Source organism: Moschus berezovskii, chromosome 11 (genome assembly GCF_049115385.1).
Source record: "Moschus berezovskii isolate FMDL1 chromosome 11, NW_MosBer_1.0, whole genome shotgun sequence".
NCBI classification, from domain to species: domain Eukaryota; kingdom Metazoa; phylum Chordata; class Mammalia; order Artiodactyla; family Moschidae; genus Moschus; species Moschus berezovskii.
Genome location: NC_142470.1, coordinates 93,121,579 through 93,136,970, shown reverse-complemented (window position 1 = coordinate 93,136,970; position 15,392 = coordinate 93,121,579). Strand labels below are relative to the sequence as shown.

The 15,392-nt window shown below is 38.5% G+C and overlaps 1 protein-coding gene across 2 annotated transcripts in view; it reads left to right on the top strand.

The window, feature by feature from the left end:
- Nucleotides 1-15,392, top strand: part of TTC27 (tetratricopeptide repeat domain 27) — a 176,963-nt gene that overhangs the window by 134,326 nt on the left and 27,245 nt on the right. For both annotated transcript variants that reach the window (XM_055399033.2, XM_088841553.1), the window contains exons 14-16: nt 333-431; nt 4,631-4,683; nt 12,752-12,917. In XM_055399033.2, the coding sequence (XP_055255008.2) occupies nt 333-431; nt 4,631-4,683; nt 12,752-12,917 (318 nt within the window). The remainder of the gene's footprint in view (nt 1-332; nt 432-4,630; nt 4,684-12,751; nt 12,918-15,392) is intronic.

Genomic DNA, 15,392 nt, shown 5'->3' with positions numbered 1-15,392 from the left:
TCAGTAAAAACGTAAAGTTATCATATCAGGGCTTATCAACAGGGCTCTCCATTGTGTTCATGGAGTCAGTTAAAACAAACGGGTCTTTCTCAATGAAAGATGCGCAGTGTTGCACATGCTTTCATTTTTGAATTAATTTTGAAAGTTATATGGAAAAATATCATCTCCATAGCTAAGTTTTCTAGTTTAAGATAGAATGTAAGGCAGTGTTTGTGATATAGCTCTGTACACTACTAGTGTAGTGTGTTTGTTGATAGCATCCTGAGGGGTTTTCAGATTAATCTTATAAATGTCTCTATGTGCTTGAATGACTTTGTCTTTTGGTCTTGCAGCTCGGAGTGTGGTTTTCTCTGGGCTGTGCCTATCTGGCCTTGGAAGACTACGGAGGTTCAGCGAGGGCATTTCAGCGGTGTGTGACTCTGGAACCCGACGTAAGTTTGTTTGGCCTTCTTTCCTTATCACGGCTTTTTGGTACTCTCTAAATTATTTGAACTGTACTGTAGTTCAGAACAGCAATTCCTGCAAGTATGTAGTTTCAGTTATGCAAGATGATTAAGTTCTAGAGATTTGTTGTACAGCATTGTGCCCATGGTTAACTGTACTGGGCTGTGCACCTAAAAATTTGTGAAGAGGGTGATCTCATGTTAAGTGGGGTTTTGTTTTGTGTTTTTTTTTTTTTTTTTTGCTTTTCCTATTAGCTTAAAAAATTTTTTTATTGGAATATAATTGCTTTACAATGTTGTGTTGGTTTTGTCTGTGACATCATGAATCAGCTGTATGTATACATATATCCCCTTCCTCTGTTTTCTCTCCCACCCCCACCCACCCATTCTATCCCTCTAGGTCTTCACAGAGCACTGAGCTAAACTCCCTGTCCTTTACAGCAGTTTCTCACTAGCTTATCACAGTAAAAAGGGAGAGAGAAAATAAGGCAGAAAGATTCAAACTTTTGATTATTTTTATGTCCAAGAAAAAGAACATCATTCCTTTTGTGTTGGAGGAAAGTATACCATTGGTAGAAGGTCATGCCCTAAGGTATATGATTTATAAATCTAGAAATAAGTTTTTTCTTATAATATCTATGGTATTCATAGTTTTGTTTAGAAAATAATTTTAATAAAATATTTTTTTAGTTAAAAAATATACTTCGCTGAAATATACAGCAAAGTGTCACATATATTTTGTCACTCCCCAATATGGGCTGCCTGTTAATTGCATTATTAGAAAGTTCTTTTTTTGGTAGTTTATGGTCTTTAAATATTTAACAGCTTTACTGAGATAGTAAATAACTCACATACCATATAGTTCATCCATTTAAAGTGTACAATTCAGTGATTTTTTTTTCTTTTTTAGTGTATTCAGAATTGTGCAACCATCACCACCATTTTAGAACATTTTTATTATTGTAAAAAGGAACCCTTGTACCAGTTAGCAATCATTCCCCATTTCACCCAGAGACTTTCCACCCATACCTCCCGCCCCCACCCCTAGGCAACCACTAATGGATGTTCGGTCTCCTTACATTTGCCTGTTGTGAATGTTTCCTATAAATGGAATCGTACAATGAGTAGTCTTTTTGATGGCTTTCTTCACTTAGATTAATGTTTTTACAGTTCGTCCATGTTGTCTCGTATATCAGCACTTCATTTCTTTTTATGGTCAAATAATATTCCACTGTGTGACCATATCACATGTTATTCATTCATCAGTTGATGGGCATTTAGATTGTTTCCACTTTTCAGTTACTTGAATTATGCTGCTGTGAACAGTCACTTACAAGTTTTTGTGTAGACTATATTTCCATTTCTCTTAGGTGGGTGTCTAGTAGTAGAGTTACTGAATCATGTTAGTTCTGTGTTCAGAATTTTAAGAAACTGCCAGACTGTTTTCTAAAGCACCATTTTACATTCCTACCAGCACGGCATAAGGATTCTCATTTCTCAGCATCTTTGTCAGCACTTGTTATTATCTTTTTGATTATAGCTATCCTAGTAGGCAGTATCTTGTTGTGGTTTCAGTTTGCATTTCTTTGACAGCTGATTATCTTGAACATCTTTTCTTGTACTTATTGGCCATTCGTGTATCATTAGAGAAATGTTTACTCACATCCTTGCCCATTTAGGTTATTGGTCTTTTTATTGTTGAGTTGTAAGAAGTCTTTCTGTATCCTAGATGTAAGCCCCATATCAGGTATATGATTTCCAAATTTTTTTCCCATTTTGTAAGTTGTTTTTCACTTTCTTATAGTGTCTTTGAAGTACAAATGTTTTTAATTTTGAGGATTTGGTGATGGACAGGGAGGCCTTGCGTGCTGTGATTCATGGGGTCGCGGATAGTCGGACACGACTGAGCGACTGAACTGAACTGAACCTGTTGCTTGTGCTTTTGGTGTCATTTAAGAATTTTTTTGTTGTTGCTTGTGCTTTTAAGAATCCATTGCCAGATCTAAGGTCATGAAGATTAACTTATCTTTTTATCTAAGAGTTTTATTGGTTTAGTTCTTACGTTTATGTCAAATCTAGTATTAAACCTAGTCATTAAGCTTACCGTACTGTGTGTGGTGGTAGATGTTCACTAAACTTATTGTGGTAATCACTTTACAAATATATACATGTACCAAATCATTATGTAGTACTTCTAAAACTGTATATGCTGTATATCAATTATAGTGCTATATATCAGCATTGTACAATGCTGTGTATCAATTACATCTCAAAAAATAATATTGTTTCAGATAATGTGCTTTCCTTTTTTTAGCTCAAGAATTTTTATTTGGTTCTTTTTACAATTTTTGTGTTTCTACTGAGATTCCCTAATTGTTCCCTTATTATGTTCATGTTTTCTTCAAATATTTGATTATATTTTTAACAACTGCTTTGAAGTTTTTATATGTGTATGCCAATATTTCCTTAATTTCTGTGTCTGTTTCTATTAACTGATTTTTAATTTGGTTATGGATGAATTTTCCTGCTTATTTGCCTGTCTACCAGTTGTTTTTTTATTATCATATCCTACACTTGTGGATGCTATGTTGTTGAGTTTCTAAGTTTTGTTATCTTCCCTTGAAGAAGGTAGAAGGTTTTTTGGCATTTGGTTAATTTCATTATGGATCAGCTTAATTTTCAGCTCAGAGTAGGTCTGTTGTCCTTATTCTAGAGTTGTAGTCACCCTTCTCTTGAGCTATAACATTTTGGGGGCTGAGTTTAATCCCATGGCTGGTCAGTAAGAATTCCCCACTGAGCCTGGTTGGAACTTGACTAGCTCCCAGCACTTGGGTGACCCCTAGAATCTCCATTCTGCTCACAGCTCTCTGGGAGTTGTTCCCTACCTGGCCTTTGGAAGTGTTTCCCTGCCCAGTGTAGCTCAGTATTCAGCTAAGGATGCCAGGAGTTGCTCACTGAGATTTCTGGAGCTTATTCTCTGAACAGCTCTCTCTTCCGTCATAGTTTGTCTTACAAATTCAACCACTTTTGCAGCTCTGAACTCTGAACTTTTTTTTCCTGTCAGTAAGACTTGTTGTGTTTTGTTTGGTTTCTATCTTTCCGTGCTGTAGCCCTCAAAGTACTGTAGCACCTCTAGCTAGAAGTGCAGGTGGATTTTTGAGACACCTCAACAGCTCTTCTCTCAGGGGTCACAGTCCCGTGCTGCCCACTGTCCAACTTCTCAAAAACAGTTGTCTCCTAAAATTTTGTCCAGTTAGATATCTTTTTATGGTAATAAGACTAGTCTGGTCCTAACTGTATTCTGTCCATAAGCAGAGGTCCATTGCCATTAATTTTTAAATTGTGTCTTTGGAACTTCACCTCATGCGACAGGTTGACTCACTGGAAAAGACTCTGATGCTGGGAAAGGTTGGGGGTGGGAGGAGAAGGGGACGACGGAGAATGAGATGGCTGGATGGCATCACCGACTCTGTGGACATGGGTTTGAGTGTACTCCGGGAGTTGGTGATGGACGGGGAGGCCTGGCGTGCTGTGATTCATGGGGTCGCAGAGAGTCGGACACGACTGAGCAACTGAACTGAACTGAACTGAACTACATACTCTGTGTTTTATAAAATGTGGAACAAAAAGAGCAAGCATAATTTATATCATTCTTGTTGGAATCAACATTTATACAGACTTTAATTTATTGTCATTACATAGAAAAGTAGGTAGAGAAATGCGTTTGATGAAATACATAGCCTTAACATTGGAGAACACATACTCCTTTATTCTCCTGTCTGATAAAGGATGATGGTAAAATAGCAAACCCTTTTATGATAGGAAAAACAATATTCTGCACTGCTTTAGATTTGTAATTTATATATTGTGTAAATACTGTTATAAATTACCCAATTATTTTGTAAATCTAAATTTGGAAATAGAATCTTTTCTAAATTCCAAATTAGGGCTATAACAGTTATATCATTCTGTTGATTGTTTTTGTGACTTTTTAAGAATCATAAATATTAAGTTTAATTATAAATGTTCAATTTAATTGAATTTTCTTAGACAGTTTTAAACATATGTTATTGAAAATTATGATTGTAAAAGCACATCTTGAGCTAAGAAAATATGTTATATTTTTGTTGGCAGCAGTTATACCTAAAGGAGAGAATAATCTGTAACTGAATTCTCTATCATTTCAGAATGCTGAAGCTTGGAACAATTTATCAACTTCTTATATCCGATTAAAACAAAAGTAAGTACACCCCAAAAAAATGGAGAACTTCGCTTCCAAAATAAATGAATGAGATTTTCTTCAGTTGAACAGTGAAACATTGTGCCTTTACTCGTTATCTTTTTCCCCTTTCCTACCCGTATCTTTGAGTATAATGACTTAATTTAGCCATTTGCATTCTAAGTGTAGTTTATTTCTTTAAATCACTTCAGTTCAGTTCAGTTCAGTCGCTCAGTCGTGTCCGACTCTTTGCGACCCCATGTATCGCAGCACGCCAGGCCTCCCTGTCCATCACCAACCCCTGGAGTTCACTCAAACTCATGTCCATCGAGTCAGTGATGCCATCCAGCCATCTCATTCTGTGTCGTCCCCTTCTCCTCCCGTCCCCAATCCCTCCCAGCAACAGACTCTTTTCCAGTGAGTCAACTCTTCACGTGAGGTAGCCAAAGTATTGGAGCTTCAGCTTTAGCATCAGTCCTTCCAATGAACACCCAGGACTGATCTCCTCGAGAATGGACTGGTTGGATCTCCTTGCAGTACAAGGGACCCTCAAGAGTCTTCTCCAACACCACAGTTCAGAAGCATCAATTCTTCGGCGATCAACTTTCTTCACAGTCCAGCTCTCATATCCATACATGACCACTGGAAAAACCATAGCCTTGACTAGACAGACCTTGGTTGGCAAAGTAATGTCTCTGCTTTTTAATATGCTATCTAGGTTGGTCATAACTTTCCTTCCAAGGAGTAAACGTCTTTTAATTTCATGGCTGCAGTCAGCATCCGCAGTGATTTTGGAGCCCAAAAAATAAAGTCTGACACTGTTTCCCCATCTATTTCCCATGAAGTGATGGGACCAGATGCCATGATCTTAATTTTCTGAATGTTGAGCTTCAAGCCAACCTTTTCACTCTCCTTTTTCACTTTCCTCAAGAGGCTTTTGAGTTCCTCTTCACTTTCTGCCATAAGGGTGGTGTCATCTGCATATCTGAGGTTATTGATATTTCTCCCAGCAATCTTGATTCCAGCTTGTGCTTCTTCCAGCCCAGCGTTCCTCATGATGTACTCTGCATATAAGTTAAATAAGCAGGGTGACAATATACAACCTTGACGTACTCCTTTTCCTATTTGGAACCAGTCTGTTGTTCCATGTCCAGTTCTAACTGTTGCTTCCTGACCTACATACAGGTTTCTCAAGAGGCAGGTCAGGTGGTCTGGTATTCCCATCTCTTTCAGAATTTTCCACAGTTTATTGTGATCCACACAGTCAAAGGCTTTGGCATAGTCAATGAAGCAGAAATAGATGTTTTTCTGGAACTCTCTTGCTTTCTCCATGATCCAGTGGATGTTGGCAATTTGATCTCTGGTTCCTCTGCCTTTTCTAAAACCAGCTTGAACAGCTGGAAGTTCATGGTTCACGTATTGCTGAAGCCTGGCTTGGAGAATTTTGAGCATGACTTTACTAGCGTGTGAGATGAGTACAATTGTGCAGTAGTTTGAGCATTTTTTGACATTGCCCTTCTTTGGGATTGGAATGAAGACTGACCTTTTCCAGTCCTGTGGCCACTGCTGTTTTCCAAATGCATATTGAGTGCAGCACTTTCACGGCATCATCTTTCAGGATTTGAAATAGCTCAACTGGAATTCCATCACCTCCACTAGCTTTGTTCGTAGTGATGCTTTCTAAGGCCCACTTGACTTTAACTCAGATGACCGTTAAATCACTTAGTATGTAATAAATATATTTTTGAACTCTTTATTTGAAACTGAAATTTTGTGTCCTAAATTTCATTACATGATAAAAGCGAGCATGCCTTTAGTTAGCTCAACAGATAGATTGTTTTTTGTTTGTTTGTTTTAATTTTTTACTGGAGGATAAATGCTTTACAATATTGTGCTGGTTTCTGCCATACATCAACATGAATCAGCCACAGGCATGCATATGTCCGCTCGCTCTTGAACCTTTCTCACATCTCCCACCCTATTCTACCCCTCCATCTTGTGCAGAGCATGATTGCTTGCTGTGTACTGAACATTATTGAGAAACAGAAGTATGAACCAATGACTTCAGGGAGTGTGGGTTTAGAAAATATTATGCCATATTATTTAAAAACTTGATGAATAATCTAGGTCATATGTGGTAAATCTCAATGAGAAGTACACAGAGAGCTCGGATATCAGGTAGTATTTGTAGAACACTTACATTCTCTGCCACTTGTATAGTCCTCTGAGGATCTTGGAGAAGAGAACATGTTTGATGCTGGTTCAGAAACACTTCTGAAAGATTGCTGGACTCAAGCTATAATTTGAAGAATTGGTAGAGGGGAAAGGCTTTGGAAATAAATGGTCATTAATAGCTGTACTTAGTTAGGCTTCTGAATTTGGGTGACCAAAAGCCGAGTGACAGGCATGAATGCCACACTTTAGGGGACAGGAAGTAAAGTCGTCCAGCTCGAGACTAGTGAGAGCCATGGTGAGATTGGGAAGGTCAGTTGGGGTCAAATGGCAGCATGTTCTGATTACCCGACTAAGTAGTTGAGACTATCCTGTTGGTAATAGGAAGCCAGAGATTTTGGTGGGGGTAATTTCATGAAGAGGGAAATTTATCTGATGACAGTGTGTAAGACAGACTAGAGAGGAAACTGGGGGCTAGGAAACCAGTTAAGAGACAGCTGTTGTAATAGTCCAGGCAGGAGATAGCTAAGCTGGAAAAAGAAGGGGCAGATGCCAGTTTATAAAGGGGACAAGCAACTGGACTTACTGACTGGCTACAGAAAGCCAAGGAAAGGGAAGAGGCAAGGATGGCTGTTCTCCTAGTTTTAAATAAATGAAAGGATAGCTATATTTCCATTTTTGTTTGCTCTTATTTTCAAACTTAGTTTTCATTGTGGATTCATGAGTATTTCTGGAGATAATCATAAATCCACATTACGTCGAGATCATGAAATGCTTCTGCTGCTCTCAGATGATAACTACATAAATAAAGTACTGTTTGTTCCACCACGCTGTTTGGAAAATAATATTATGTTCTTGATTGCAACTGATTGTGTTAAAACTCACTAGAGACTCTTTTGGTGTAAAGCAAGGGGAAGGAAAATCCGTGTCGTAACTGTGGAATGATCTCAGTGGGTTTTTCTGGTAATCTTGATCGTTGTGTATGTGGCGAGGCTCTTGCTGTGCTGCGCTGTCCTTCAGCCCATTAGTCCTGAGAATCCTAATTGCTTTCTCTCTTGGTGGTTCTTGCACATTGCTCCTCAGCTTCTCTTTGACACTGTTTTGTCTTTCTGCAGCTCCCTGAATAGGTTTTTGTGTAAAAACGGGGTTGTAAGGTCAGGGGTACATCACTCCTTTATTCTTGCCATTTTACTTTGCTTTTTTTGCCGCCACTGCTCCAGACATAGCTCATTTTTCACTCATGAGATTGTTACTGCAGGGGCAAATCATTATTACTCTTCTCAAAAGAATCCTATCCCTGCTTAAAGTGACCCTTTAAACTCCCTCATCTCTCCCTCTACTGTTACTGGGTTCTTCACTAAAGTGCTATTCTCCCTGTTTCATCTGATTCCCCTAGGCATCATGTCCCTACCCGTCCCGTGGGAAAGTTTTCCATCTTCCTATATAATTGTCATAGTGCGATATCATACCGTCATGGTTTGATAAATGAATCCAGAATTGAAGCTCCCTAGAAAGAAGTCATATTTTCCAGAAAAACAGAATTTTATTGCAAAAATTGTGTGGGCCAAGCAACTATGATTAGAGGATAAGAGGACACTTAGGAAAAAAGATAATCCTCCTCCTGGTGTGGGACGCCGCTGGTTGACATCTTTTCCAATAGGATAACTTCGTCCCTAGCTGTCTGTGGATGGGAGTCCTCAGGAACCTCAGTCCAGAGTTTCCATCACATGTGAGGTGTGCAGAGGGAGTGGAGAAACGGGGGCAGATTATATAGAAACAATGTGTGGCTGAATATGAAGACGTACTTCCATTCTGAACTATAAAGGAGGGTGGGTCGGGGGTGACTGAATCAGTACATTCCATGACAACTTTAGGTAAATTGTTTAATGTAGAGAATGCAAAACTAAACTGCTGTGAATTGGTTGTTATGAAAAGACTAAAAGACTAATTGTAAAGAAGATATTTCAATCAGTACCGTTGATTAAATGATTTGTGTGTTCTGTGACTAGCTGAGAAAGTTACTAATGGTATGGGCAGACTTCTTTTTTAAGTTCTTAAGGGGGTGACTGTCAGACTAGTGGCCTGGGTCAGCCAGAAGAACCTCCATCATCACCTCTAAAATTTGCCTTGAAGTCAGCAAAAGGGAAGTCTTGATGAAACAGTGTGAGGCTCAGCAGGAAAAGAGACGTGGACCTCGTGGTCTTAAGTTAGCAAAGCAAATTCAAAAAGGCTGTTGGAGAGGAACAGATAGCTTACCCTTGAAAGAGGTTACTATAGTTGTCCAGTAAAACATTTTTGATCTTTAAGGGAGCTCTAGTGTTTGTTCAGCCAGTAAAGCATTAAGAATCTTTCTGATAGTTAAGATGTTTAACTTTTAAAATAGGTGACATGAAATTTTGTTGATCTCCTTGTCAGTAATAAGTTCTTAAGTCTTTTTCTATTTTCTGAAGTAGCTTGGATAAGGCAAGGATTCTGCGATGGCTTGATAAACTTTATCTGTAAAACAACCTAACCTGATTTTCATTTTTATTGGTTTATTTGGCTTTGTACTTTTTAAATCATTTTGCATAATTTGTTTGTGATGTTCTCATGATTTCTTAAAATACTACTAATTTTATTTATACCATTTTTCTAAATTCTAATGGAATTTCTCATATTGTACTCTGCATATAAGTTAAATAAGCAGGGTGACAATACACAGCCTTGACGTACTCTTTTCCCATCTGTTGTTCCATGTCCGGTTCTAACTGTTGCTTCTTGACCTGCATACAGATTTCTCAGGAGGCAGGTCAGGTGGTCTGGTATTCCCATCTCTTTAAGAATTTTCCAGAATTGTTGTGATCCACCCAGTCAAAGGCTTTGGCATAGTCAGTGAAGCAGAAATAGATATTTTTCAGGAACTCTCTTGCTTTTTTGGTGATCCAGTGGATATTGGCAACTTGATCTCTCGTTCCTCTGCCTTTTCTAAATCCAGCTTGCACATCTGGAAGTTCACAATTTACATACTGTTGAAGCCTGGCTTGGAGAATTTTGAGAATTATTTTGCTAGCGTGTTGCTGCTTGTGCGGTAGTTTGAGTATTCTTTGACATTGCCTTTCTTTGGGATTGGAATAAAAACTGATCTTTTCCAGTCCTGTGGACACTGCTGAGTTTTCCAAATTTGCTGGCATATTGAGTGCAGCACAAGCTGGAATCAAGATTGCAGGGAGAAATATCAATAACCTTAGATACGCACGTGACACCTCACTTATAGCAGAAAGTGAAGAAGAACTAAAGAGCCTCTTGATGAAAGTGAAAGAGTTGGCTTAAAACTCAACATTCAGAAAACTAAGATCATGACATCTGGTCCCATCAATTCATGGCAAATAGATGGGGAAACAATGGAAACAGTGGCAGACTTTATTTTGGGCTCCAAAATCACTGCAGATGGTGACTGCAGCCATGAAATTAAAAGACGCTTACTCCTTGGAAGAAAAGTTATGACCAACCTTGATAGTATATTAAAAAGCAGAGACATTACTTTGCCAACAAAGGTCCGTCAAGTCAAAGCTATGGCTTTTCCAGTAGTCATGTATGGATGTGAGAGTTGGACTGTAATGAAATCTGAATGCCGAAGAGTTGATGCTTTTGAACTGTGGTGTTGGAGAAGACTGTTGAGAGTCCCTTGGACTACAAGGAGATCCAACCAGTCCATCCTAAAGGAAATCAGTCCTGAATATTCATTGGAAGGATTGATGCTGAAGCTGAAATTGAAACTCCAGTACTTTGGCCACCTGATGTGAAGAACTGATTCATTTGAAAAGACCCTGATGCTGGGAAAGATTGAAGGCGGGAAGAGAAGAGGACGACAGAGGATGAGATGGTTGGATGGCATCATCGACTCAATGGACATGAGTCTGTGTTAACTCCGGGAGTTGGTGATGGACCGGGAGGCCTGACATGTTGCAGTCCATGGGGTTACAAAGTGTCAGATAGGACTGAGCGACTGAACTGAATGGAATTTAGCTAGACATTTGTTACATTATTTTGTTTTTCAAAGAGCCAACTTTTGATTTTGTTGATCATTTGTTTCATTCTTAACATTTCTTCTTTCTTAGAATTATTTGGTGGTGTTCTATCAAATTAAGTTGAATGTTTTAACTCGTTTTCCATCTTTCATAATTATAACCAATCCACTTAAAAAATTATAAAATTTTCTTTAAATACTGCTTTTTGTCTCTAAATACTGTATCTTGAAGATAGTGATATATAATACTTTCTTTAAATTCTACATATTTTATACTTTCTAATATGAATTTCTGCCCCCTCATTGGTTTCTTTACTTTAGGAGTGCATTTTAAGTTTGTAGGCATATATTTTTGTAGCTCTGTATTTATTATTGATTTTTTATTTAGTTGCAAAGAATATAGTCTACAGACTTTTAGATTTACTTAGTAAAAACACAACTCATAATTATTTTTGTTCTCAATAATTAAGTTACTGACATGCTTCCTCAGTTTCTTTTGTCATCATTGAATATTTCTTATATCCCTTTTCTTCTCTTTGAAAGTCTTATTATTTTTCCAAGAGGGGAACCTTTAATAGTTGTTTAAGTAAGGGCCAGTGGTAAAGTTTCCTGTTTTTTGTACATGTTAAAATTTTTGATATTGCATTTATTCCTGAGTGTTAAGTTTAGTTAATGGTAAAATTTCAGACTAACAGTTATTTTCACTTAACACTTAACACTTTATAGGTAGTGTTTTATTGTCTTCTGTCATCTTTTGCTGCTTATGAAATATCTGCTGTTCTCTGTCATTCTTTTATAGGTTTTAGGATTACCTTTATGTACTGCAGTTTCACATAATATGTCTAGGGGTTGGTTTACCATTATTTAGAATACTCAGTACACAAAACACACTTTTGATCATATAATTTAGATCTTTGTTTAGTTTTGGAAAATGCTCAGTTATTCTGTCTTCAAATATAGTGTCCTACCATATTCTGCATTTATTTACTCTGAAATGTCTATGGAATGTGTACTTGAATCTTACCTCTCATTCTTCCCTCTGTGTCTTTATTATTATTTTTATTTTTTAATTTGAATTTGTTTGAATTTCTCACTGTTATCTCCCAGTTCATCAATTCTTTCTTTGTGTGAAACTACTTTTTGTCGCATGTTGAAGTTTTTTGGTTTATTGTTTTTAATGTCTTTTGCAGTTTCAGATTTTCTTCTTGGTTTTTATTTGTGTATCCCTATTCTTATTTCATTTCTAACTTTTATTTATTCATTCATTTATTTATTTGGCTGCATTGGGTCTCAGTTGCATCATGCAGAACCTTTCATTGCAGCATAAGGGCTCTCTAGTAGTGGTACGTGGGCTCAGTAGTTGCAGCACATGGGCTTATTTGCTTCAAGGCAAGTGGGGTCTTAGTTCATCAACCAGGATCTAACTCGTGTCCCTTGCATTGCAAGGTGGATTCTAAACCACTGGGCCACCAGACCTGTTTTGTTTGCCCTTCACTATTAGGGAAATTTGGGGTGGTTTTGGGTTGTTTGGATGTGTAATTCTTTTTATTAACATGAATGTTTAAGGACTGATAGAAAGTTCACATTAGCATTTTATACATTTAGGTATGGCTTATTTAGCTATAATAAATAGCTTATTTAGCCAGCAGGCTTCCCTGGTGGCTCAGATGGTAAGGTGTCTGCCTGCATTGCGGGAGACCCGGGTTCGATCCCTGGGTTGGCAAGATCTCCTGGAGAAGGAAACGGCAACCCACTCCAGTACTCTTGCCTGGAGAATCCCATGGACGGAGGAGCCTGGTAGGCTACAGTCCATGGGGTCGCAAAGAGTCGGACATGACTGATTGACTTCACTTCACTTCTATTTAGCTATGGTTATTCATTATGGGGTTTTTTTTATTTGACCTTCAATAGAGTAAAAGCTTTTAGAACATTACAAGAAGCCCTCAAGTGCAACTATGAACATTGGCAGATCTGGGAAAACTACATTCTCACTAGCACTGATGTTGGAGAATTTTCTGAAGCCATTAAAGCTTATCATCGGCTCTTGGACTTACGGGACAAATACAAAGATACTCAGGTAGGGTATTCATATTTTGTTATTTCAGTTTGTGTTTAATATTAATACTTGATTATAGAATATAAATTGTTCCCTTGACTCTACACAGGAAAATTTTGTTAAACTCAAGTAATATATAAAAGAGTACTTTTCTTGTGTAGTTGAATATGCTTAGTTACATATTAATTCTCACATTCCAATGTCAAATATGTTTATGTAATCATAGACTGAATATCACTATGACTCAGTAATATGTGGTTTACATGTATGTTGTCAGCTTGCAGAAACTTATGCTTATGTTAATTTATTACTTTGGTTATCTCAGTGTAATAGCTGGAATAAATCCCATACTCATTTATTCACTCATTAAACAGTCATCTGTATACTTTCAGATTGTTTGAACAATACAGAAATGAAGACTAACATTTTCCTTGTACTGTTTAATAAGATGGTCTTCATCTTAGGATGAAGTCAGAACTGGTTGACTCTAGCACAGTACAAAGATTACTTTATCCTTTCAGAAAGGTGGGAGTCTCAAAGGCCCTGGGTTTTACATCCAGTAGGATTAAAAATGAAAAAAAAAATGAAAATGCTTCCAAAACTCAGAGCTGAGGAATTGGATCTGAATAATAATTATGTGTGTATAATTGAGACACTGTACCTTCAAATCACATCCCATGTCCTATCACGTCCTCCCACTCAAGTTCGAACTACTATTACTGCTCTTCTAGACAGTTGTGGCGGAGAAGGCAATGGCAAGCCACTCCAGTACTCTTGCCTAGAAAATCCTATGGATGGAGGAGCCTGGTAGGCTGAGTCCATGGGGTCACTCAGTCGGACATGACTGAGAGACCTCACTTTCACTTTTCACTTTCACGCATTGGAGAAGGAAATGGCAACCCACTCCAGTGTTCTTGCCTGGAGAATCCCAGGGATGGGGGAGCCTGGTGGGCTGCCATCTATGGGGTCGCACAGAGTCGGACACGACTGAAGTGACTTAGCAGCAGCAGTAGCAGCAGCAGGCTTAAATATAAAAGACCTTTTGTGGGGTTAATTTGTGAAGAGATTGTATAAAGATAGGGTGTACAGGAGCTTATAGGTTACAAAGTCATGGGGCTCGAAAATGTAACATTATATTTGCAGTTACCAACATATGGTATTAGTGAATTTGGAATTATGTAAAAACAGAAGTAAGATATAATATATGATAATATCTCACTACTCTCACGACTTACTAGATATATATATATATATATATATATACTCCAGCTGTTCCAAAATTTACCTTGTCTGGTCCTTGTTTTTTTAGCTGCAGCCCTCGATCTATATGCAGGCTTTTGCAAATTCAGCTATATAACTGGCTAAACCTGTATGCAGGTCAGGAAGCAACAGTTAGAATTGGACATGGAACAGCAGACTGGTTCCAAATAGGAAAAGGAGTACGTCAAGGTTGTATATTGTCACCCTGCTTATTTAACTTCTATGCAGAGTATATCATGAGGAACGCTGGGCTGGAAGAAGCACAAGCTGGAATCAAGATTGCCGGAAGAAATATCAATAACCTCAGATATGCAGATGACACCACCCTTATGGCAGAAAGTGAAGAAGAACTCAAAGGCCTCTTGATGAAAGTGAAAGAGGAGAGTGAAAAGGTTGGCTTGAAGCTCAACATTCAGAAAACGAAGATCATGGCATCTGGTCCCATCACTTCATGGGAAATAGATGGAGAAACAGTGGAAATAGTGTCAGGCTTTATTTTTTTGGGCTCCAAAATCACTGCGGATGCTGACTGCAGCCAGGAAATTAAAAGACGTTTACTCCTTGGAAGAAAAGTTATGACCAGCCTAGATAGCATATTAAAAAGCAGAGACGTTACTTTGCCAACAAAGGTCCATCTAGTCAAGGCTATGGTTTTTCCCGTGGTCATGTATGGATGTGAGAGTTGGACTGTGAAGAAAGCTGATCGCCGAAGAAGTGATGCTTTTGAACTGTGGTGCTGGAGAAGACTCTTGGGAGTCCCTTGGACTGCAAGGAGATCCAACCAGTCCATTCTAAAGGAGATCAATCCTGGGTGTTCATTGGAAGGTCTGATGCTGAAGCTGAAACTCCAATACTTTGGCCACCTCATGCGATGAGTTGACTCACTGGAAAAGACTCTGATGCTGGGAGGGATTGGGGGTGGGAGGAGACGGGGATGACAGAGAATGAGATGGCTGGATGGCATCACCGACTCTGTGGACATGAGTTTGAGTGAACTCCAGGAGTTGGTGATGGACAGGGAGGCCTGGCGTGCTGTGGTTCATGGGGTCGCAAAGAATCGGACACGACTGAGCGACTGAACTGAACTGAAATTGTTTTAAAGCTCAGGCTCTGGGCAGTTCATGTAAAGATCTGCGACTTTTTGAAAGTCACTCAGTTGTGTCCGACTCATTACGACCCCATGGACTATACGATCCATGGAAGGGGATCTTCTCAACACAGGGATTCTTTACCAGC